Genomic DNA, 23,447 nt, shown 5'->3' on the forward strand with positions numbered 1-23,447 from the left:
TACTATAATTTCCTTATTTCTACACCGATTCACTTCAAATTGATACTGAACCTCTCTTATGACAATGCGGTTAATCTCAACTAAGCATGGCCCCATTACCAACCCTGGGGCGCCCCGCCAACATAGGCCACGCCCACCCAAAATTACCTTTTACTATAATTTCCTTATTTCTACACCGATTCACTACAATTGATACTGAACCTCTCTTATTACAATACAGTCAATCTCAACTATGCATGGCCCCATTACCAACCCTGGGGCGCCCCGCCCACATAGGCCACGCCCACCCAAAATTGCCTTTTACTATAATTACTTCATTTATACACCGATTCGCTTCTAATTGATACTGAACTTCTCTTATGACAATACGGTCAATCTCAACTATGCATGGCCCCATTACCAACCCTGGGGCGCCCCTGGGTCAAACATGCGGCGTGGAGATACGCGTCGGCCTCTGCAGCGCCATTTCTAGTTTTAATTATCATTAAGGTAATATAGAATTTTATCATTATAATTGTTCAATATTCTAAAAATTAAAAAAAAAAATCTAAAATTATCATGAGTATTAAAATAATAAACTGTTCCATTTGTTCAGTATTGTGTGAAAGTATTTGAAGTAATTTTCGTTTTTGAACTATGACTAATGTAAATTTGAATCAATATATCAACCTTTGAATGGACATCATTTTGGTGATTTTCTCAGACTAAACTGTTAATTTAATATTCAGAATGTATCATTGTTATATTAATTTTATTGTTTAAGCACAAGCACTTTTCTATGACTTTTTTATCTGTTGTAACGGCATTTTTACCATTCTGACTGCATTTATAAACTGTGTTCATGCAAGCATTGGCACAATTTCTTTTTTGAGTTTTTATAAAATCAAATTAAACATTATTTTTGTATGGAAAATCAGTTTTTATATGCAAGTGTCTATTACACTTATAAATTATAACAGCAAAGAATGTATTATTGAAAAGATTATTCCAAGATTGGTGTCTTATTCCGACTTCACATAGTGTAGTTATTTGAAAATTGTCTTGAACTGTATGGGAAGCTATATTTTTGAAGTAACAGCAATACAATATGCATTATTTCTACCACAAGGAGACCATATGATTTTGTTGGACGGTATTTCAAAAATAAAAAAATAAAAAAGATATTTCTGTTTTTGTTATGTCAAAGTATCAATTAAATCTAATCGTAAATAAAGAAGTTATTGTAATTTTAGCAAAATCTAATATCGTATCCCCTCTGAGTTAAGTGGACAGTGGTATGATGCCATTTCTTGACATTTATTAACTTATGTATTGGTTCCATGAGGGAATTCTCTTAAGCAAAACCTGTATGCATATATTCGCTTTCTTTCCGTGTTTCGATACTGAATACCTTTTTTATTATGAATCCGATGAAACTTTTCGGCTTCCACATGCGTCTACGCACGTACTAATGATGACGAATGGTTCACTGTCTGGGCATGCGCGGTTGCTGTCTCCAATAAGTGCAGTTGTCGACACAATAATCATTCTCAATGTAAATATAGCACTTATTTGTGCAAATTGTGAGTGATTCACCCTTTTATGTTATGTTTTCTTGAAAGAGTAAGAATCTCGGCAATTTTCTTCTCATATGTTATTGCCATCTATTACGTAAACGTGTCAATAAGAATCTCTAGTGTAGCCTCCAACATGCACAAGCTTAAACACTATAGGAAAAATATCTGTGCACGTCTATAAATTTTTGGGCACTCGTTTACACGTTTCCTCTCAATGAATGGCCCTAACAAGACCTTAAATGATTCATTTATAATTCCATAGGACGACACTCATTTACACATAACATATCATTCTCAACAATCCAGCCCATATAATTCAGTACTGAGTCGGTATTGTTTTTAAGTTTTTATAGAACGGTTAAGGACATACATGTATTTAAAAAGCTCAGACTTAAACAGAATTGCTTCTGTGGTTAACATTCGCTTTAGCTTGTATATTTCTCTAACAAATTTACCTTACATGAACAGTATTCTGCCCTGCAAACCTCTACAAGATAAAATGTTACACGGCAATTCTTTAATTTATGAATGTAACATAACACACATATACGAGTAAACAGAAACAAAATATGTCCTTTGTATGCACCAATGCAGAAAGCAATGTCTGTGAGTAATACAATAGCAAACTGTGCTAAAACCTATTCAACAAAGTCATCAATAAAAAAATACTTAACGAGGTACTTGTTTACCATATCAACCTAGTACGAGTCAGTCAAACATTTGATAGTTCCCACTAGGCTTGGTACTAAATAGAAATTGATTTATATCGAGTTAATGTTTGAATACTTGTATGAAATTTTCATTAACACTTGATGAAATCGGAATCTCTACATCTTAACTCATTAAAACTTTCGAATTCTCAATTAAAGTTAATTTGTACTGCCAAAAACAAAAGTGGTGCATTATTATACATGAGTATTATACATAAGCATTTTAAATATAAAGTTATGGTTAAATAATTAACAGTTTTAACATCTAGAAAACGTGATAACTACTCTCCTTAATTTATCTCATGAATCGCGAATTTCTATACATAAAATCATGTCGCATCACATTGATATTATGCTAATATTGTGTTTACCAGGAAAAGGTACAAGAAGTTGCTTGTAAACCAACATATGTTACAACAATGTAATTTCTTCATCGATAACATTTTCATGTTCAAATGCACGTGGCGTATCTGTGTTTATCTCCAAATGAACTGCACCTGACTCTTCAAGAATTGTTAAAAACGATTGCGATTCGAAGATTCCCTATAAAATGAAATAGTCACATTAATGTTCTTCTTTTTTATACAAATATTAACTTGATACTTGATATATACAGGTTCAGATTTACAATACGCAAGAATGCTTTTTTGGATAAAAAATTACAATAAAAAACTGCATATTCCTGAGCGTTATCCAACTGTTATCATTAACATAATGTGCTTACATATTTGTTTAATCGCCAATACATGTACGATAACTTTTTGAACATTGAATAATTCAGTGTTGTTAATTATTTAATAAATTCGTCATTTTTTTCAACAAACGCGAAACGTAACTTACCCTCGTACACATAAAACGGCAAACGCGTCCATAGTCCACAATTATTTTGCGTGTGTAGCCACACCCGGTTACCAGTATTGCCAGAATTACCAACAAAGCTGCGATCACATTAATGTCTTTCAGACACTCGCCTGAGAACGAACGGTAACCCTCTGGACATAATTCTAAACAAAGACCTTCAAATTCTATCATTGAGTCGTTGCATTGGTATCTGGGCACGCATTGGCTGTTTAAATACAAAGTATCATAATAGCACCTTTCAACACAGCGATTGGCCATATCAATAACGCTATAAGGACTTTCAGGTGGACACTCAGTCAGACAGACTCCATCAAAATTATATTTTGCTTCTTCTGGACACTTTTTCAAGCACGTTTGATTAAACAGTAACTTTCCATCCGGGCATGACAAACGACATTCAATACCAAATGCCTCTTGATTGGAAACGAAATTCTTAGAGCACATTGTTTTACAGACATTGTTCTCTACATATCGACTTGAGTCTGAACAAGTATCTACACATGTAAAAGTACCAGCATTTAACGGTCTGCCCCTAACATTGCATTTTGAAACGCACTCAACAATATTATTGATTTATATGACCATGTGTCATCGATTTCTCTCCATTCTTTAATTGAAAACAATGTTGCGTTTTCATACGGTAAATCTTTGGGGCAGGATAGAACGCACATTCTTCCGGCAGTCATGTAAGGTTTGGGACAGTAATGCACACACGAATTGTTTAAACTAAACATGTTTGTTAAGCATTTTTCTGAACAACTGGTGTGCATCGGTAATTTATAATTAGTATAACATGACTCCTGCTCGCATGTCCGTAGCACAACAGCAGTAGTATATAATGCATTTTTCGGGCACTCGCTTATGCATTTTTTTCGGAATGCAAATACCGGACATGCAGTAACGCAGATATTGTCCTCTTGATATTCGTTGTCCGCGCAAAGTTCAGTACATATATTTGTGGATTTTTGAATCGATTTCTTGACATAACCGTAGCTTTGTTCTTGTAATTCAAAATATTGTATCTTATCCGGACGAGATTTCATATCATGTGGACAATGGCGTAAACAGCTTTTGTTATAAACATATTCATCGTTTTCGCACGTCTTGGTGCACCCATCATTTCTTGTAAAATACCCATCCGGACACACATTAACACAATTATTCTCCCAAATCGCACCCGAGCACGACTCATACCAACAATTAATTAGAGAGACGTTGTTGAACGTGTATGGTTTATCGAGTGGACACTTATCGAGGCACTTCCCGTCTACTTTATAGTTTGGACAACGCGTATTGCAAACAAACTTGTTATTATATTCACTTTTGGGATAAGAACCCGTTTTATAACAAGTGTATGTTGATGTTCCAAAAGAACAGTAATACGGCATCGTTTCAGGACATGTCTGCAAACATGTATTTGATGCCAAAAAAGTTCCAGGTGGACAATTGCACGTGCTGGTCTCCACATTAATGTTCTCAGTATACAATTCAGTGCACACCCTTTGCTTGTTTAACACGGGACGGGATAATGGGCAGCTGAAAACGCAAGAATTGTTGAAATAAACCTTATTACCAGGGCAAATATTAACGCAATACCCGTCTTCAACGACCACATTACATTTTTTGGAGCAAAATGTAGCTAATGTCGTCCCATGCGTAACATTAGTTTTATATAAATGTGTATCTGGACATCGTTCTACACACAACCGTTTCCCGGGTTCAGCCATGTTCAAGTCATCGCCCATTATTAATTTGCTTGACGGTGGACACACATTTGTGCATGTGTTATCAAATATAAAATACGGACAGGATTTAACACATTTACGCTCTATGAATTCTTGACGTAGAAATTTAAGCGTTTCGTCAATGAACTCTGTATTAGAACAAGTTTGCACACACGTTCTGTCTTCTTCCACAAACATATCCCCACAGTTGTGGACACATTCACTATTGTTTTTGTAGAATGGAACGGGACATTCCTTCACACATCCAGAATTGGAACAGAACGGCTTGTATGGGGGGCAATCATTCGCATTGATACATGCATCAGTGAAAGAGACCTGAATGCAAAGGAAAAAACAAGTGTTAAAAAAGGGAAAAGTCAATCTAGGCAATATGGTTTGTCCCATCTTTGTCTAATACCTAAGCCATATACGTTTCTCATACATATTACTTAGGACGTTTTCTACCAAATGATTAATGCACAATGTGGCAATCGTGTTCATGTCTTTGGTTAGAAATTATAAATTGTCTGATATATTTGTTTTGATTCATTTACCTTTAAAATAAACAACATGTGTCTATTTTAACCGATGTATTTAATCATAGCTGAAAACTATCGACTGCTGATTTCATTAAATTTATCCAGCATTCTTATTAAACAAACATCATTAAGCATTTTGGGCAAACATAATACCGAAACCGCTCTATACGAAGTAATCTTTACACTCGCAGCTATGACTGCATATTATACATATGTACCACACATCGTTTGAAATATCAACACGCCGATAGTGGAAACCGATTTTCGTTGTTGAAAAAACTGTACTGTTATTTTGCAGATAACGGCCTTTTTAGGCAAATATTCTCCTATACGTGTTTTTTTTTTAAAGATTTTCTTAATTTTTATATGATCTTGTATTGTGTGGAGAAACCGGAGAACACGGTGGAAACCACACCTGTCCAAACCAAACTCACATGCTTCCAGGAAGGTAGATCGAACCCGGGACACCAAGCACTGCGATTACCGGACAGCCGATACCCATATACCATGGCAAACCAAGTGAAATAAATTGATTAATTATATATTTCCACTAGTGATGGGAAGCAAGTGTCCCATAATAGATCAATGCGCAATCACATGCATTTTTACCATTTGTAATTTAAAGTTAAAGTATGTTGCATAATTTTTCAGAAAACTATTTTTCTACAGAAAATAAAATATTGTGATTGTTACCAATGTGAAATTATGTCATGAAAGAAATATCATTATTGTACTGAAAACTTGTATGTAACAAGGCAGTCTAAGGGACAGCTATATCCCCCGCCGATATTTCGTTTCACCTTGCAAACGTGGCCTTGATAATTAGCCAATATGACTCACTGCACTTCGTCCAAATAACTTAAACATTGTAGCCAAATGTCATGGAAAATCTTTAATGGTTATAGAAGATGTGGACTGGCTTCAAACAGAGGCTTGAAGTATCATCTTGAACAGTCATGTCAGACTGATGCCTTTTGCAAATCGTCTAAATTACGCAAACATTGTAAAAACACTTTATTAAAATATGTTAATTGTGATAGGAGATATTTACCGGACGAGAAAATAAAGGCTCAAACTTTTGACCTTAAAAGTATGACCTTGACCTAGAGCAGATGTGGCTGACTCATGCCTTCTTCACATCATCCGTGACCTTCAAAGGGTAAAGAAAATATTGAACGGAAGCAAAATGGATTCATAAACCTTTGACCTAGCCGTACGACCTTGACCTTCAGCCCGCATGACTGACGATGCCTTCTGCAAAGTTTTTATAATATTTCCAAAGTTTCATGAAAATCCTTTAAAATGTATACAAGATATGGAGCGGGCGTTAAAATGGTGGCCCCAACATGTGGCCTTGAAGTACAACATTGGCCTAGAATGACTGACTGACCGACTGCGCAATGATTCAACGCCCTCGAGGATAGCTCAAGGATGTGCGTATGATGGCGCATGATCACTGTCATGCATATCTACACTTCTTTGTGTTAACATATTTAATTGTTCAATCTCATTACCTCATTATTGGGCTTTTATACCACATCTAACCTTTCACAATTTGACTGGTGCTGGTAACAGAAGCGAGCAAAACAATTTCTGCATGTAATTTATTTGTTTTTTGTTTACTATGAAAGTATCAAGTTTAAAAAACCTGCGAATGAACAAAAAAGACAATAATTCAAGGTATTTTTAGTATAAATATATGAGTAGAAAAGGAAAAGGTTCGGACTGTTACTTTAGATAAACTGGATAAACTTGAAACTTTGTCAAACATCAATGATACAGAACAAAAATCAACCTTAAATCAGGTAAGTACCTGAAAGCGTTTCGGGAAAAAAAATCTAGAAAAGTGTTTTTTAAATCAGGAAAAGTGTTTTATAGATAAAATAGCAAAGTCCAAGGTCCGAACTTCGTAAAAAAATAAATGGACAAGAACGGATCACGAACTTGATCTGTAATTCACGTAGGAAGACTCCCCTACCAAAAAAGGTCACTGTGTAAAGGTATTTCGAAAAAGACCTCAGTACAACGTCGCAAAAAAAACAAAACAACAATGAACCGGAATTAAGCTCGAATTGGGTCTGTTAGTCATGCAGGAAGACTAACAAACCAAAGTCCGCTAAATATCTCAAAGCGTTTATGAAAAAACTCCAGGAATGGCATGCAGGATGGACGGACAGGCGGACGGACGAACAGACGGACGGACAGTGCGACTGCTATATGCCACCCATACATCCGCAAAAAAACAACCAAATTAAGTATTTAGTTGAAATCTGAAAAGACCCTTTAGTTCCTAAGCTTCTTTGCATATTATAAGCTTTAAAATACTTTTATTCCCTTCTGTTTTTAATTGATATACTTCCCATCATAAATTAAATGTCAGTTTAAATACTAAATGGCCATCTCCACTGTAAGATATTAAAGTGATTGATTAATTGATTTTTATTCAGGTTTAAGCGGCATGATACAATGAAAATAACCGTATATTGGTATATGGGTTGACCATTATTTCGTCAGATAGCACGCGTTAAGAGTGTTTATAAAGTTTTCAAAGATTACCCGAAGTCAACGTGTTTGGCTCTACCTTACCCAGAACTTTGCCTATTTATTTACAATTTTAAAATTATTCTTTGTTCAAGCATGGTTTTGTCATAAATGTAGCTTCTTTAGCGGTACACCTTTACTAGATATTGTTAAGATAAACAATCTGACTTAGTTTTCCAACAAACTGGACCCAGATTCGATATTTAAAACATAAACATTCTGAACTTTTGTAACAATAATCATATTGCTCCACCATATAAATCTTTATTCTTTTTATGAACTGCTCAAATACTTTTATATCTAAATACGTTTTTTTCCTGAAGATCAAGCGGAACAAGTATTATAGTATGACGATCATTATATTTTCAATGTTTTAGATGGAACTGTCGAAAACTATCATTCTATACATAAATGGTGACGTCACTACGTTATTGTCACCTCTATACTTAGACGCATCACGCACCTCCATTTGGAGGCATTTATGACTACGACACAAAGAAGTCCGCGGATGAATGAAGAATTTGCTTTATAAGTAAACTTTCATGTTATGATTTAAAAGTTAAGTATAATTTTGTTCAGTCTTACGGTCTTATGTTAGTATCATTTCAAATTTTCGTAAGTTTTCAACAATTTCGCTCTTTATTCATTTTTTTTTTAAACTGTACTTTCACTTTCGGTTGTACAACAACATGTATCCTTTATTGACGAAAGTTTGCAATGAAATCGCGTTTTCAAAACCGCTTAAAAAGTTTCAGAAGGTGTATCTGATGCATGTTATGAATAGACACAATGTCATAGCTATATTGCCCACTAGTATGGGAACAATTTGGTATTTCAAGTGGCTCCATTTGCATTGCAAGAGAAGTTCAAAGTGACTTGTTCAGTTTGTTAAATTTTGACACCCTAATTTTATATTTTTTTATAAATGCCTGATTGATGCATTGATGTTCTATGATGGTCATTTTTTAGTGGAATAGTATGTTACAATAAAACAATTATAACTATTGTATTAATGAATTTAGATTAGGTGTCATCTTTAAATGGGGGTAGTAATTCATTATATGAGATTAGCACATTATATAGTTGAAAAATAAATAACACTTTAATGACTTACCATAGTAAAATAAAGTAGCATAGAATATGTTGCAGGTCATAAAATGTAAAACTGAAATTGAAGAAGCTTTACAAATATTTTACACTGACAACACTGTTGGTTTTCAAAAAAAAAATCTTCCTATCTACCTGCCCTAGTTTTTTTGGGGCAAATTTAAATATTATTAATATCATTGAGTTAAATTTTTAAAATATCAATATGTTTTGATTACATTAGCTTATTTTATTATTAATAATAAATACTTTGCAAGGAAAGTCCAATTCTGTTTTAATTAGTCTTAATTAGGTACTAGTAAAATTGAAAATATCAGTGACATCCAAAACTTGGCTTATATGCGAATGAATGCATTTTTTCTTTGACAGTTACATAGTACCCTATTTAATTGGATTAAAAACAACAAATAACTATAGTTCCACAACCCAGCCTAAGTTGACTCAAACTGAATTAATTCATCAATTGATCCTATTTAATTATATTAAAAATAACATGTGTAAGATTTTGAGAATATCCCATGTATTCCTCTAGTATTCCTCTAGTACACCAACATGCACGTCTTACTAATGATTTACATGCACTCCTTAAACAGTTTAACAAAAATAATGAATGATTAATCCAAAGAAAACAACAAACAAGCTGCTTCATATTAAAAGTTAATTACATAAGATTACATAAGCAAAAAAAAATCATTTTGATAATAAATCAAGATTATACTTCAACCAAACCATTATAAATTTATTGTGGGGTGGGGGGGGGGGGGTAATGTAAGCACTAAAACTAAAATGGGGGAAATGCCTGGGGAGGGAACATCTTAGGGGGAGCGTCCGGAATTCCTGCTAAGGGCGACAGTGTTGTTAATGTGTCTTTAGAAGAAATAACTGAAGGAAAGTACTCATTGGTGTATGCCCATCCAGAAGCATTTCTGAGCATATCAATTGGAACAGCAATATTGAGTGCATTTGAAAGAGATATAACTGTTTCATGCATTGCTTTTGATGAAGCCCACAAGTCATGGTCCTTTAATGGTAGCTTTCCTATTAGGGAATTTTATACTTATTTTTTACTCTACAATCTAGCTCTTTTGTCATAAAATGAGAAGTTTTATTATCCAACAGGTTTTGTTTTTGAACCTCACAAATTTTATAATACCAAAGTCCCATCATATAATCATCATCAAAATCAGCAGCAGCATTATCATATTCATCATCATCATCTTTAGCAGCAGCATCATTGTGTTCTATTATCAGAATTCAATACAAATACAAACACAACCATTACAACTCTTACTACTACTACTACTAATTAATTAATTATCTACTACTAAAACAAGAACAACAACTACGACTGCTACTACTGATCTTACTTCTACTACTACTAGTCTACTACTACTACTACTACTACTACTACTACTACTACTACTACTACTACTACTACTACCACCACCACCACAACCACCACCACTACTACTACTACTACTACTAATTGGTACACCAGAACTTGTTGTCCATGGAGACGATAATGAGAACTCCCAGAGTATTGATCGAACCCACGCCCAGCGGACATCATTCTCTACACCATAGCGACCATGAATTAATATTTGACGCCATGTAAAACATATTTCACCTTATTACAAAAAACATGGAATTCACAAAATGACTGAAAATTCTTTAAAATAAATGCAAAATTGAAACAAAACAACCTAAGCAATACATAATAAGAAACACTACATTATTGAAACACTGATACCATGAACATTTTAGGGTGTAACACCTTATGTACATGGACCAGACCTTTTGTGTACTTTGAAACTTTATGTACCACCTACATAAAATATAGGTGTTATTGTCCATTCATTCATAGCAGTCCTAATGAATTAAGGTCATTCTCTAAACATGATTAAAGTCTAAAGAAGGAAATAATTTGATTTTTTTACAGTTTGAACATTAAGGTCATTCTCTCTTCTCTTCAAAGTATCACATTTCAATTATACAATATAATACAAACATTTTAGACTTTATAATCCTTAGTCAGGATAAGATAAGAGACAAATGAATTTTTATAATTTACTTCAATTTCAGGTAAGACTAATAAGTCATTTATTAAGTACTACATGTACTTGGGCTAATAAATTAAACTAAGACACTCAGTGACACTTAGACAATCTGACAAAATATAAAATCTATGGCCAATATATAAGTCTAAATTCATAAATACTATCACACAAAATACATTTCATCAATAACACACATTCATACTAAATTAGTTATCTCTTTATATTATAAATATGGTACATAAAGTGTCAGATAGTGGTACATAAAGTGTCGGTACATAAACGGACTGGTACGTAATGTGTGACATTCAACATTTTAAAAATCAGTTAACAATATATGGACTTCATTGTTTTGCATATACGCAATCAAAGCATATTTATTAAAAATTAAAACGCACTGTTCATGGCTGTATCTTTTTATTTATACATGCATAAACTATTCTGGTTATTAATACATTTTTAAAATTATATATAAACAAGAGCACCACATAATGGGTGCCAAGTTAGGCTGCGGTGCAGTTTTGAATAAATGAAATTTATTAAAAGAATTTTTTAGAGGTTAGTGACCTTGACCTTTGACCGAGTGACCCCAAAATGGGTGTGGCGTGTAGAAATCATCACAGTGCATATACATGTGAGGTTTCAATGTTATAGGTGGAAGCACTTTGATATTAGAGCCGATGTAGAGATTTTAGCACGACACGGACATCTGACGACGAGCTATGACAATACCTAGGGTTTTCCCCGAAAACAGCCGAGCTAAAATTGAGCGCCATTAGTCCAAATTTTTGACGCTCTTAAATATTAAGCTACTTATTATATGGGTAATATTTGGAGCAAAGAATTTAGCCCATATAAAAAGTATCTCTAAATTCTTTGCGCGTCTTATAAATAAGACTAGAGCGCCATTAGGAGTAGAGCGCCATATAAATTAAATGGAAAACATACAACATTATGTCAAGAAAAATAAAGCTGTAAAAATCTCACCTGCTCGTCTTTGATGTTGCAATTAGCACATTCAGCATTTTCAGTATCTACTAAATAAATATATGAAAGTGCCAAATGTCCAAGATACCATGACGTCCTCCTCAAAATGTTGGATCCTTTGAGTTTGAACTCCATTTATTTTATCCCTGATTAATCCTCTCACACATGAGGCCTACATGTAAGATTCCTTGTAATGTTCACAGCGTTTATTTTAAATCGTTTACTTTCTCAAATTTCATCAGGTATTTAATTATAAATATTTATTTATTATTTTGATTTATTTACTATTTCGAAGATACAGTCTTGCAACGTGTTTAGTTAGTCTAAGTTACGTGTTTAGTGATTCTTACAAACAATAGACTGACATGAAAAGTGGCTCCTTTTGAAGCACGAACTGCATCCATGTATATATTACAGCTGGCCCGGTTTGATGGGGCCTGTTTTTGATAATAATTAATTACCATTTTTCACTTCCGTGTTTATTATGTTTACCAACGCCATGATGGAAAAAAGTCCGTTTCCCACAATGCTTAGCGCGCATTCACACAGGTCAGTAAGACCGGTGTGACACATTGGAAAACTATATTATATTCCGAATACAACGTAACACAAAATCAATAAATTTGTTAAGACATTAATAAGTGCAGTAAAATACTTTACAAATTACAACTACATGATTTACCCCCCCCCCTTACTGGATTCATTTACTTTATTAAAATCTTTACAAAAGTCGGTGTAATAATATAGCGAATTAAGTGTTGTTTACCACAAAACAATTGTTAATTATTTTGAGAACTATTAAAAATCACAAAACCCATTTCTTTAATACGGTTTACGAGAATAGCAACGCCATTTCTTGGTATACAAAAAATCTTTTTAAATCATTTATAAACTAAAAGCAAATGTAACAAAGTATCCCATGTGAGTACATATGACTTGTGTACATTGTATACAACACTGTCAAGCGGTTTTGTAAAAAATAAACGTGATGGAAAGAAAAGCTCTTACCTTACTTTAAATTCTAAAACAGCTTTCTTAACCTTTTAACAAAAATGTAAGTATGTTTGTGTCAACCAGTTTTGACCTTTGTCACCCCACAACTTTCTTCGTGTTAAATAATTGGTGTGCATGTTTGGTACTAATAAAGACTATATGTTGTTGATATTTGTTATAGTTTCATTTCATCGTGCCTCATAAAAGTACGGATCGGTAGCTCTGTTCTGTACAAACCCATTGAATAATAAAATGATAAACAGATTGCTTTTTTAATGTTATTTTGTTTTTATCGTGCGGCTCCTTAAACCCGGTTTGAACCCACGTGCTTTGAATTGACATTTCTAATGCGGCGAAACGAGTTGTGTTTGTTTTAATGTGTTTGTTTTGTGCGTGTGTGTGTGTATTGTCTACTATATATTATAAATGCCTTGTTGTTATGCAATACATGCCATAGATGTAGGATATCATGTCATGCTGTTGTATCTTAAAATTCACTGTGTGTATATTCGGTAAGTAAATGGTCATAAAGACACTGACCACATATGTTAAGTTTGTTTTCAATACCTGTAACAGTTAGGGAGATATGGAGTAGTAATACGTAAACTGGTTTAAGAAACTTTAAAAAAACAGATAAGAAGTAAAAAAAAATGCGCAAAATTCTGCACATTTCAGGTCAGAGTAATAAAACTTAGTCAGTGGCCTAACACAATGACTCCAACAAATTGGTTAATATATAGAAGAGAGAGATATGGATAAGTTGCACATTTACTTCAAACAATTTTCGAAGTATACAAAGGGGTATATTTATGTTAAGAAGCAAGTTTGAGTTATGTGACGTGTGCATTTACCTTACACAATGTGCCCGAACACATGTGTGAAAATTTAATTGAATAACTGTAGTAGAAACCGTGATATAAAGATGGTTAACGTCTATCTTAAACAGGTTTAAAAAGGAGACATAATTCTGCAAAATTGCCTGACAGTGTTAAAGAACTCGGTCAGTGATCTCACAACATGACTCACAACATGACACAAAACACATTTCAAATTAATAACATGGAGTAGAAACAGTGATCTGTAGATGTTGCACGTTTACCGTTACAATATTTATGACAACACACACGATATTTAGTCTGCTTATTTGCAGGTAATAGACAGACATTTAGATAAAACAATAATGCTTGAATCACTTGCTGGTGTTTTGTTATGACAAACGTAAGAGTGACCATTTTGCTCAATATGCTTGAATTGCTCGTTGTTCTCGTTCAATAACAAACCTTAACCTTTAAGAGACCTTATTTATCGATTGAATCGATCACGAGTTTTATATAATTACAGACACACACACAAACACACACACATCTATATATACAACAACGACTCTTAAAACAAAAAGTATAATTTGTTAAAATTTAAAAAAAAGAAGACCTTACCTTAAGAATAATGAAAAACAAGAGCACGCACGGATAATTCGCCATTATGAATTTTCAGAACATCAAATTTTGAAAGCGTTATTATCTATTGGACACTGTTCAAGTTTATGTAAACTTCATACCTCGAGATCTTTTACCATTGCGTCTTTCAATTCATAGTGTCTTTTAATTCATATAACACGTTGGATCGATGAGAATCGGTCGTGTTCTATTTTTCAGACAGTGTGAACAGTACATGTACATTTATATTGCACTGCGCAGTTAGAATCCGATACCGAAATCAATAATAGCCTGAGTATACGCCTATGAGCTTTGAGAGGGGAACTAATCAAACTAATCATGGAGGAAAATACAGTGTATAATATACCTCCTCTCCCCGTTGATAAGGATTTTCACATGTTTGTGTGTTATGCGCGTGGTGACCTAGAAATTGTTCATATTTTAGTTGAGAATCTGGAGAAGGATGGATTAAAATGCAGCTACCATGAACGGGACTTTACAGCCGGCCATTCTATTCTTACTAACATGTTGGACAAAATACGGAAGAGCATGTACATGCTAGTGATTTTGTCCGAAAACTTTGCTGACAGTGGGTACGCTCAACATGAGGTGGCCGAGGCAATGCACATTAAGATCAGTGAAGGGTATTCGATCATTCCCATTATGATCGAGCCATGCACTTTACCCGACTTCTTGAAACACACCACATACATTGATGCACAAGAGAAGGAAGTCAACGAAATGCACAAGCTTGTCATAGGAACAGTTACCAATCACCGTACGTAGTATACAATTTAACTTTAGGATCAGTAACAGATGCTGACCCCACGTGAAAAAGCAACTGCATAACGTTTGACTATCTTTTGAATACAGAATAAATTATTAAGCATGACATATGTAGGGGAAAAAGAGTTTTCCTTTTTGACGATGCTGTTTCAGCATCGTCTTAGGTACCATACCATCAAAAAATTCTTCACAATGTCGACCTATGTAAAAGACCGAGCCAGTCCGATTGAGATAATGCAGGTTTTCTAATCGGCATACCTCGCTAATTCGCATTGATTATATTCTCCGGCAGATACTAAAACGCGGACCAATCTGCTGACGACATAGATAATGATTTATAATCTATATCGTCCGCAGATTGGTCCGCCTGTTAGTGCGACCCAAAATCGGTCTTGTGTACGCTGACGTTAATGTCGGGAAATCGCGTGATTAAAATCTTGTACGAAAATGCGCTGGCTATTTTGTCTTTTTTTATACAATTTCTCGGCTCATAATTTAGGTCATGTTGTGGAAATTTCCACAATAAAGCATGAATTGACCTTATCGCAACATCCGGGCACTTGCGTCAGTTAGAGTTACATGCCCCTTGACGACGGTGAAAACAAAAGCGCTGTCGCCATTTTATTTGCATTGAAATATTTAACACTGCTCGCAATTTTCTTAAGTTAAGGCACATCTTCGCGACCATTTTTTAGAATAAAAATACCCAGAAATAGAGATTCTTTCATAATAAATTTAATTTAATGAACGAACACAAATAAGGATGAAAACAAACAACCAATAAATTTTTAATATATGCAACATATAGTAGCTGATTTGAACCTCTATATTTGGTACCTTATTACCTTGTTACGTATTAAATAAATTCTCATGATAAATGTTATTGTTTTTATTTAATTCACACCAATTTCGACACTTTTTGTTTCCGCACGTTAGGTATTTGAATGCCCCTTTCTTCATCACAAACCGATTATCTCGTTATGATCGGATACTGTCCAGACAAAGAAAACACGGTGTCATAAAGCCAGCTGGGGACCTATACTTGGGGCTCTGCATAAACCACATGTGGTCATTAAACACAATTTATGATACCTCTATGCCATCTCTTGTCATACTGAGCAGTCATTTAAGCAAAATTTTAAATGCCGAAATAATTGAATATAGAGTTGCTTTATAAAACACGTTGACACCTTAAATAAACATTTAATTAAATTAAATGCAATATTTTTCATTTGATTGTTCGCATCAGTTAAAATCGTGTAAGCTTTTGTATTCTGGTGTTTAATTGCCCCTTTGTTTTGCATAATCCGATTATCTCGTTTTGATCAAATATAGTCCAAACTTAACTGACAAAAAGGTATCATAAACCACACTGGGTGGTCCAGACAGTGTCATTTAACACGATAGATGCCGCCATTTCTCCTCTTTCTGGTAGTATTAAGCAGTCACTTGGATGGATAATTAACGCCGATGTACTTAACAGTTGCTTTAATTAGATATGTGACATATGGTCAAATATAAAGTCATGTCCAATTTAGATTATCAGAAATTTATACCGTAAAGATACTAGCCCGATTAATTTATTAAAGTATTTAATAATTATAAAATTTACGTAAAAAAACAAGTAACGTATTTAGCGTGTATCAGTTAATTAAAAAGACGTCATTCCGTATTAAGATTTAATGTTACGACAATAAACGATCGACATCATAAAAAAGAAATTACGTTTGACAGCAACGGGGGTAAATAATGTTTTATAAACAAATATTTATACAGATATATGTGTGTTAATTTTAATATTTGTAACTCGTACTCATTACAATGAACACAACTAAGGCTTTCAGTAAGTCATGTACCAGATGTCCCTACGTATTTTACAGCTTCACATTAGCATGATAAATTGTCATAGTAGAAATATAATTATAATGTTCGAAGATGAATGAACCCTGAAAAGAACGACAATACTCATTACATCAACATCTATCGTCCAGTCACCTGTTTCGGTCGGTAACCTATTTCGGTCGATCGCAGATTTTTCGCGCGTGCGCTCTATCAAAGTTACGTATGACGTCATCGTTTTGTGTGTATATAGAAAGTATCAACACAGACTGCTAGTCGCATTTTTTTTCGAAAATGAGAACGAAACAAGTAAGTATTCCGATCTGAATTTATAACCATTGATATTTTTATCATTTTTGCTATTACTTTTTCTGCTCGTTTTATAAAATGAACATAAACATGTAGAAAATCCGATATTGACAGTTCCGAGTATGTAGAGGGAAGATTTTGGCGTCTGCTGTCAAAGTCACGTGACTGTCATGTGGTTAAAATCCAAAATGGCGGTACAAGGGGCGTTCGCAAAGTTTCATCAACTTATATTTTCTAACAATAAAATAGCAGACCTTTGCATCAGGACACTTCAGCTTGTGATTAAAAAACTATATTAAGTGATTTGTGAATTATATAAAAGAACTTGTAATCAAATTTAATGATACTGAAAATGCCAAAAATAAAAAAGATTGGTCTTAATACCATTTCTGCTCTGTATTTTCAGTCATATCCTGTCAAGTATCCGGTCAAGTCATCCTTAAAATACAGGCTGTATTCCCCAACTGCAATGACGAATGCATTTAGAGCTGTCAAGGAACAGCAGATGTCAGTGTGTAGGGCATCCATTCAATTTGGTGTGCCAACTACTTCACTTAGACAGAGGGTAAGGGGAAGAGTTGATCCAGAAGTGATTTCATCAGTACCCTCTCCCGTTCTGTCCCAAGAAGAAGAAGCCATGTTTGTTGACCTTTTAAAGTTTATGGCTAGTGTAGGTTATGGCTACACTCGGATGGAAGTTGTGAACATGGCGTCAGAATATGCGGTTTGCCTACACAAACGCGACAAAGAACATCCCTTCTCCATGAAGTGGTTTGAAAGTTTTATGAAACGGTGGCCAGAACTTAACGTTTCGAAACCAAGAGCTTTGTCGTTGGCTAGGGCTAAAGCAACCAGCCAAGAGGTAGTGACCACCTATTTCAAAGAACTCGAAAATGTTCTACATAAACACAGTTTGATGGACAAACCACAACATATTTATAATGTTGATGAGAAAGGCCTACAAACAGAACATTCTCCACCATTCGTAGTTGGCTGCAGGGAAACCACAACACCAGCTATAACATCAGCTAGAACAGCTACTACCACTGTTATTGGGTGTGGGAATGCTTTGGGAGCACAAATACCACCATATTTTGTATTCAAAGGGGAACGCATGAGGGAGGAACTGCTGGAAGGACGAACACCTGGAGCTGAAGGTACAGTTACTCCCACAGGATGGTCAAACAGAGAAGTGTTTGAAAGTTACCTTCAAAACCACTTTCTCAAATATGTGCAGGGAAGAGACAAGGACCAACCAATATTGGTATTGTATGATGGCCACAAGTCCCACATCTCTTTGCCTTTGATAAACTGGGCAAAAGAGCATAACATCATATTGTTTGTACTGCCAGCCCACACCAGCCATATTTTACAGCCCCTGGATGTTGGTTGTTTCGGCCCTTACCAGCGAATTTTCAACTCTGAATGCCACAAGTTCATGCGTCACAATCCTTCGTCCAGAATTACGAGGTACAACATCTGCTCTCTGGCATGTAAGGCATATACTCATACTTTGTCCCCTGATAACCTCAAGTCAGCATTTCAGAAATCAGGTATTTTCCCATTCAATCCCACTGCAGTAGATTCTGCCCAGTTCAAACCAGCAACAGTATATAAATCTAAAGGTCCATCTCCATGTAATGCAGAGCCCATAGAGTTGCATGATGTACAGGAATTGACTGTCAATGGCTCAGATACATGTCAACATGATTTTTTTATGAAGAAAATGGACTGCATTTAAATGAAATCAGTGGACAGTATTAAACAGAGGAGAGATCTAAGTACAATTGTTGGTGGAAAGGCCATCACTGAAGAAATCACTGTCAAAAAAATTGAGGACCACCACAAAAATGTCAATTTAAGTACAGATCAGGCAAAAATTGTGAAAAAAAAAACCAACAATAAAAAAAAGAGAAAAGTATCTGCTACAATAACAGAAAAACTGTATAAAATACCGAAAGTGTCCAAACTGCAGGATAATCCCAACCCAGGCCCATCTGGACTTCAAATCCTTCCAGTCTCCGACTGCAGTGATTTTAGTTTAACTGATGATGAGGATGATGAAAAGTGTTGTGTTTGTGGAAGGTTCCAGCCTATCGAATTGACCAATTGTGTGTCACTCATATTTACAAAATGGGCACAGTGTGATGTAGAGAAATGTGGTCACTGGACACATTTACAGTTTTGTTGTCCGCAAAGAGTTGTGAGAAGAGGTGATCGCTTCTGCTGTCCATTCACATGGCAGTGGAAGAGTAGCTGTCTTTAATTCCAACTATTTCTTTGATGCTGTTTTTCTTTAAGTTATATGTATTTCTGCTTTTTGTTGAAGATCTCACAACCAGATCATCATGTATTATATCCATTGTCTATATAGTTGCTAATATTATTTACACCCTGCTGTTATTCTGAATACAGACATTCCATGACTGTATAAACTGTTAAATTGTTGCTGATATGAACAAAAAAATACATCAAAGCCGGTTTAAGAACTTTTCAATAGGCTTGTTAGTCATTCCTGATTTTTTATATAAGTTTTGGAACAACCCCCGTCGAAATATTGAGGTCTGGGGTCAATCGACCGAAACAGGTGACGCAGTACACAACTTTCCTCGTATGCTGTCATGGCCGAATCTCGGTGTTACGGAAAAAAGGGGAAGCAATTGATCGATATCGATACACGAATTAATGGAGATTGAATAAGTCTTCCTGTACGTATTTTTTATTTTGCCGACTTCACTTTATTTAATCTGATTTTTTTCGATTATTTGTTACATCGACCGAAACAGGTGACTCGAGGATACAAGGATATTTTTCCAACATCCAGCTTGCAATTTGTACGGACATTCATTAAGTCCAATAAGTTTTATTTTCTGATCATATCGGGCTTTCGAAGTGCAATCTAACCCTTCATAATAGTCAAAAGACATTTTAAAAACCAATTACAGGACATTTAATTACCTATCGACTTCCCAATAGGAATGCAATTGACGAAATATCAGCAGAGGTGCTCAATCAGCGTAGTAAATCGACCGTATCTAGGGCATTGTTTTCACCGTCGCTAAGGGACTGCCCCTTTTGTGACGTCATCGCGATAAGGTCAATATGTCCTTTAAACACTGGCAAAATTGGTGGTTTGTAATCCATGTTTATATTTCAAATTATTCCCCTTGAATGACACACAGCACACATCTCGTAGTGTACATTGTCAATGACTATTTAACACTTTAAATCAAAGTGACATCGAGTAATTTTGGATGATTTCGATCGAAGAAGGTTCGGAAATGATATTTCCACAATAATAAAATAGGTAAGTGAAAGATATATGTGTATTTTGGCTTTGTACTTAATTTTCGCGACTCGCAAGTTTGACCCGGAAGTAAATTGTACGATAACAACTGAATTGTTTACAAGAAATGGTGGCAGATTTAAATTTAAACTTTAAATATCATGGCTCAATTTACTAACAACAGCTAACACTATTCCATATGAAATTTCGCAAGACAAGGACACTTCGTTTCTAAATGATTTATCTAATGAAAAGTGTGAGGTGTTTGGAATCAGCTGTGAATGATCTGGTATTTTAAAAAGTTATCATTGTTATCCACAAACTGAATCAGTCAAAATGTAATCAACTACCCATTATTTACTTTTTAATGTCTGTGAGTGTGCGTGTGTGTGCATGTGTGGTCTGGAGGATATCATTCTCGTCTAATAATAATATCAATATTTTATCATAAGACAGTAACCATGCATTATCTCAATGTTTCAAACCACCTATTAATTAATTGGAAAAAAAGAACTATTTGAGTATCTCTATTAAGTTATTACGGTTTATTTATAAGTCTTCTGTTTCACAGCAAAGCAGACGAAGGCCAGTCATATGGTAAAGGTGCAAATGCTGTGGTCTGAGCCAGGTTCACCACTACTTCAAAACATACGGTCTTGGCGAACAGCATGCTCTGACTTTCAGTGTGACAACTGTTGTGGCCAAAATCAAAACAACATAGTCATCTGGTACCTTCTGTGGAGAGTTCTTGTAGGTAATAACAAGCCCTTAGTTATTGTGTTTCTTATAGCTTTTTTCAGTGTTGAGAAATTAATTTAGCTATAACTGTTGTAAAAATATTTGTTTGCAGTAATGCAATTACAAAATTGTGAAGCGTGTTGATTCGTAGTGAAAATGTTAAAATTTACTTTTTTACTCTGATATCAATCCCAAAAGGAAAAATCTCTTAAATAAGATATTGAAATGAGTAAAAAAAAATAAGTCAGTCAATTACTACAAACATACATATTCTAAATTGTAGCCTGACCTTTTTAAAACTGATTTTTCAACATTTCAGGTTTACACAGAAGCATCACACTTAAAGCTTAATGTTAGTAGGACATACTAAGTTTTTTTACAACAACAACAAAATAATAGTTTGATAATAGGGAAACTATATTTTGCATTTGTTTCATTATTAAATGGTAATCTTTATTCTTGATACAGAAACTTCAATGCAGAAACATTGATGTCAGGGCGTCTGTGGGGTTATTGTCAAGGACGGGCCATAACATTCCCCAGTTTGTGGGGGACACTTCCAATCCTGTTGTTTTCTACGGTTGGAAGGATAACCTTTCAACATTTTTTAACTCCATAAAGAATGTCGCCAAATTTCACCAATTCCATGTGTCAGCAGATCATCCGGTTGTTGTGGGAGTGCAGGGAATTTAGTGATTCACCAGTAGTCAGAATCACTCTCAGGAAGGTTTCGAAAGTTAATGTTAATGTGAGCTGTGACGACCTGCCAAAAGAAATGTTTGCTAAAGGGCTTGATCTAGACCGTCAGTGGTACTTATTTGAACACATACGTGAATTCTGTCGCACAGATGAAGCCAAAAACTTGACATGTCCTAAAACCCGCTACTGGTAAGCGACAAAAAACAGACTCAGACTATGCCCCCCCAAAACAGAAGATGCATTAAGATGCACAACTGATCTTCTCTGATCATGCCACAACAATTACATACATCATGTTTCAGTGTTTATTTTGGCCAAGATATTGGGTGATTTATTTTCCCCCAAACAGTGCAAAAACCTTTTATTTTGAGGAAAGCCAATACATGTACATGTATATGATTGCTAAATCTGTTAGTTGTTACAGGTTTTGAAGTGTTCAATACAATAGTTAGTTGTTCTTATTGCACAAGCATGTTTTTCAAGCTTTTTACATATCATTTTCACTAAACAAAAATCAATTATTCAGTGTTACTTTCCTTTTTTTTTCACCTTATGGACACAGACTGCCTTTCCGAAAAACTTGAAAAAAATCAATGTGAATATTTATGTTTTACCATGAAAATCCTATAATTTTGTTTGTTTTCTTCGTTGTTTCCATAGTAACAAAACAATTGATATGTAAAAAAATATTGTTTATTTTATAATGTCAGAAATGATGATTAATAATCATTATTACATTCACTGAAACATTTAGTATCCAAGTGTACTTTCAACCAACAGTTTTCAATGCTGTTTTATCCATTCTGTTGTGTTTGAGGTTACATTATACTTGAATACACATGTAACTGAATTAAAAAGGAAATTGTACATGGAACAAAAAAAAATTGATTGTTATTGTTTTACTAGTTACAAAAACAGTGCAATTTATATTGTTTTCGCCTTTAAACAAACACTTGATTGATAATGCAATTCATATATTTATAAAAGGCGTGATTGTTTGCTCTGGTGATTATTACCATGTAGATCGGTTACCATAGCAACACAAAAGGTACATTTTAAATGTCCATAATGCTGTTGTCAGTTTATTGCATTATAATTATGTATTTGATGTCAGAAAGATTATTGTTTTAATAAAACAGTTTGCTTGTTGTTTGAGAAAATGTTTTAGTTGTTTTTTTGTATTAAATGATAACTTTTTGTGACAGTAAAATGTAGGGTTTGTCACTTTGGAAGGTCATAAAATTTGATTTGAATGTGATAAATAAAAAATCTATATCATTTT

The 23,447-nt window shown here is 34.4% G+C and overlaps 3 protein-coding genes and 1 long non-coding RNA gene across 9 annotated transcripts in view; 3 read left to right on the plus strand and 1 right to left on the minus strand.

The window, feature by feature from the left end:
- The window catches only part of LOC127878679 (universal stress protein Sll1388-like), a 131,766-nt gene that overhangs the window by 53,391 nt on the left and 54,928 nt on the right, over positions 1-23,447 (plus strand). The gene's annotated exons all lie outside the window — the stretch shown is intronic.
- LOC127878631 (proprotein convertase subtilisin/kexin type 5-like) lies at positions 1,430-20,521 on the minus strand. 4 transcript variants are annotated; one of them, XM_052425182.1, is made up of 3 exons: positions 20,401-20,521; positions 3,107-5,187; positions 1,594-2,809 (listed from the first exon to the last, which is right to left on the minus strand). In XM_052425182.1, exon 2 carries the CDS (start codon positions 5,047-5,049, stop codon positions 3,646-3,648), a length of 1,404 nt encoding a protein of 467 aa, XP_052281142.1. In that variant the 5' UTR covers positions 5,050-5,187; positions 20,401-20,521; the 3' UTR covers positions 1,594-2,809; positions 3,107-3,645. The 4 variants fall into 4 exon arrangements, with proteins under 4 accessions (XP_052281127.1, XP_052281142.1, XP_052281135.1 ...); XM_052425175.1 differs by lacking the exon at positions 20,401-20,521 and adding an exon at positions 14,631-14,775; XM_052425161.1 differs by lacking the exon at positions 20,401-20,521 and adding an exon at positions 14,509-14,555.
- Positions 14,599-23,447, plus strand: part of LOC127878659 (uncharacterized) — a 29,959-nt gene continuing 21,110 nt past the window's right edge. The window contains exon 1 of one of the 2 annotated variants that reach the window (XM_052425193.1): positions 14,599-15,286. In XM_052425193.1, the coding sequence (XP_052281153.1) occupies positions 14,848-15,286 (439 nt within the window). In that variant the 5' untranslated portion in view covers positions 14,599-14,847. Of the gene's footprint in view, positions 15,287-17,662; positions 20,151-23,447 lie in introns of those variants that run through there. The other variant, XR_008048800.1, reaches the window with a different exon arrangement.
- LOC127878790 (uncharacterized) lies at positions 20,272-23,318 on the plus strand. Its single transcript, XR_008048805.1, has 3 exons — positions 20,272-20,749; positions 21,300-21,482; positions 21,935-23,318. It is a non-coding gene; the product is annotated as an uncharacterized LOC127878790 (long non-coding RNA).

This window comes from Dreissena polymorpha, chromosome 1 (assembly GCF_020536995.1).
Source record: "Dreissena polymorpha isolate Duluth1 chromosome 1, UMN_Dpol_1.0, whole genome shotgun sequence".
NCBI classification, from domain to species: domain Eukaryota; kingdom Metazoa; phylum Mollusca; class Bivalvia; order Myida; family Dreissenidae; genus Dreissena; species Dreissena polymorpha.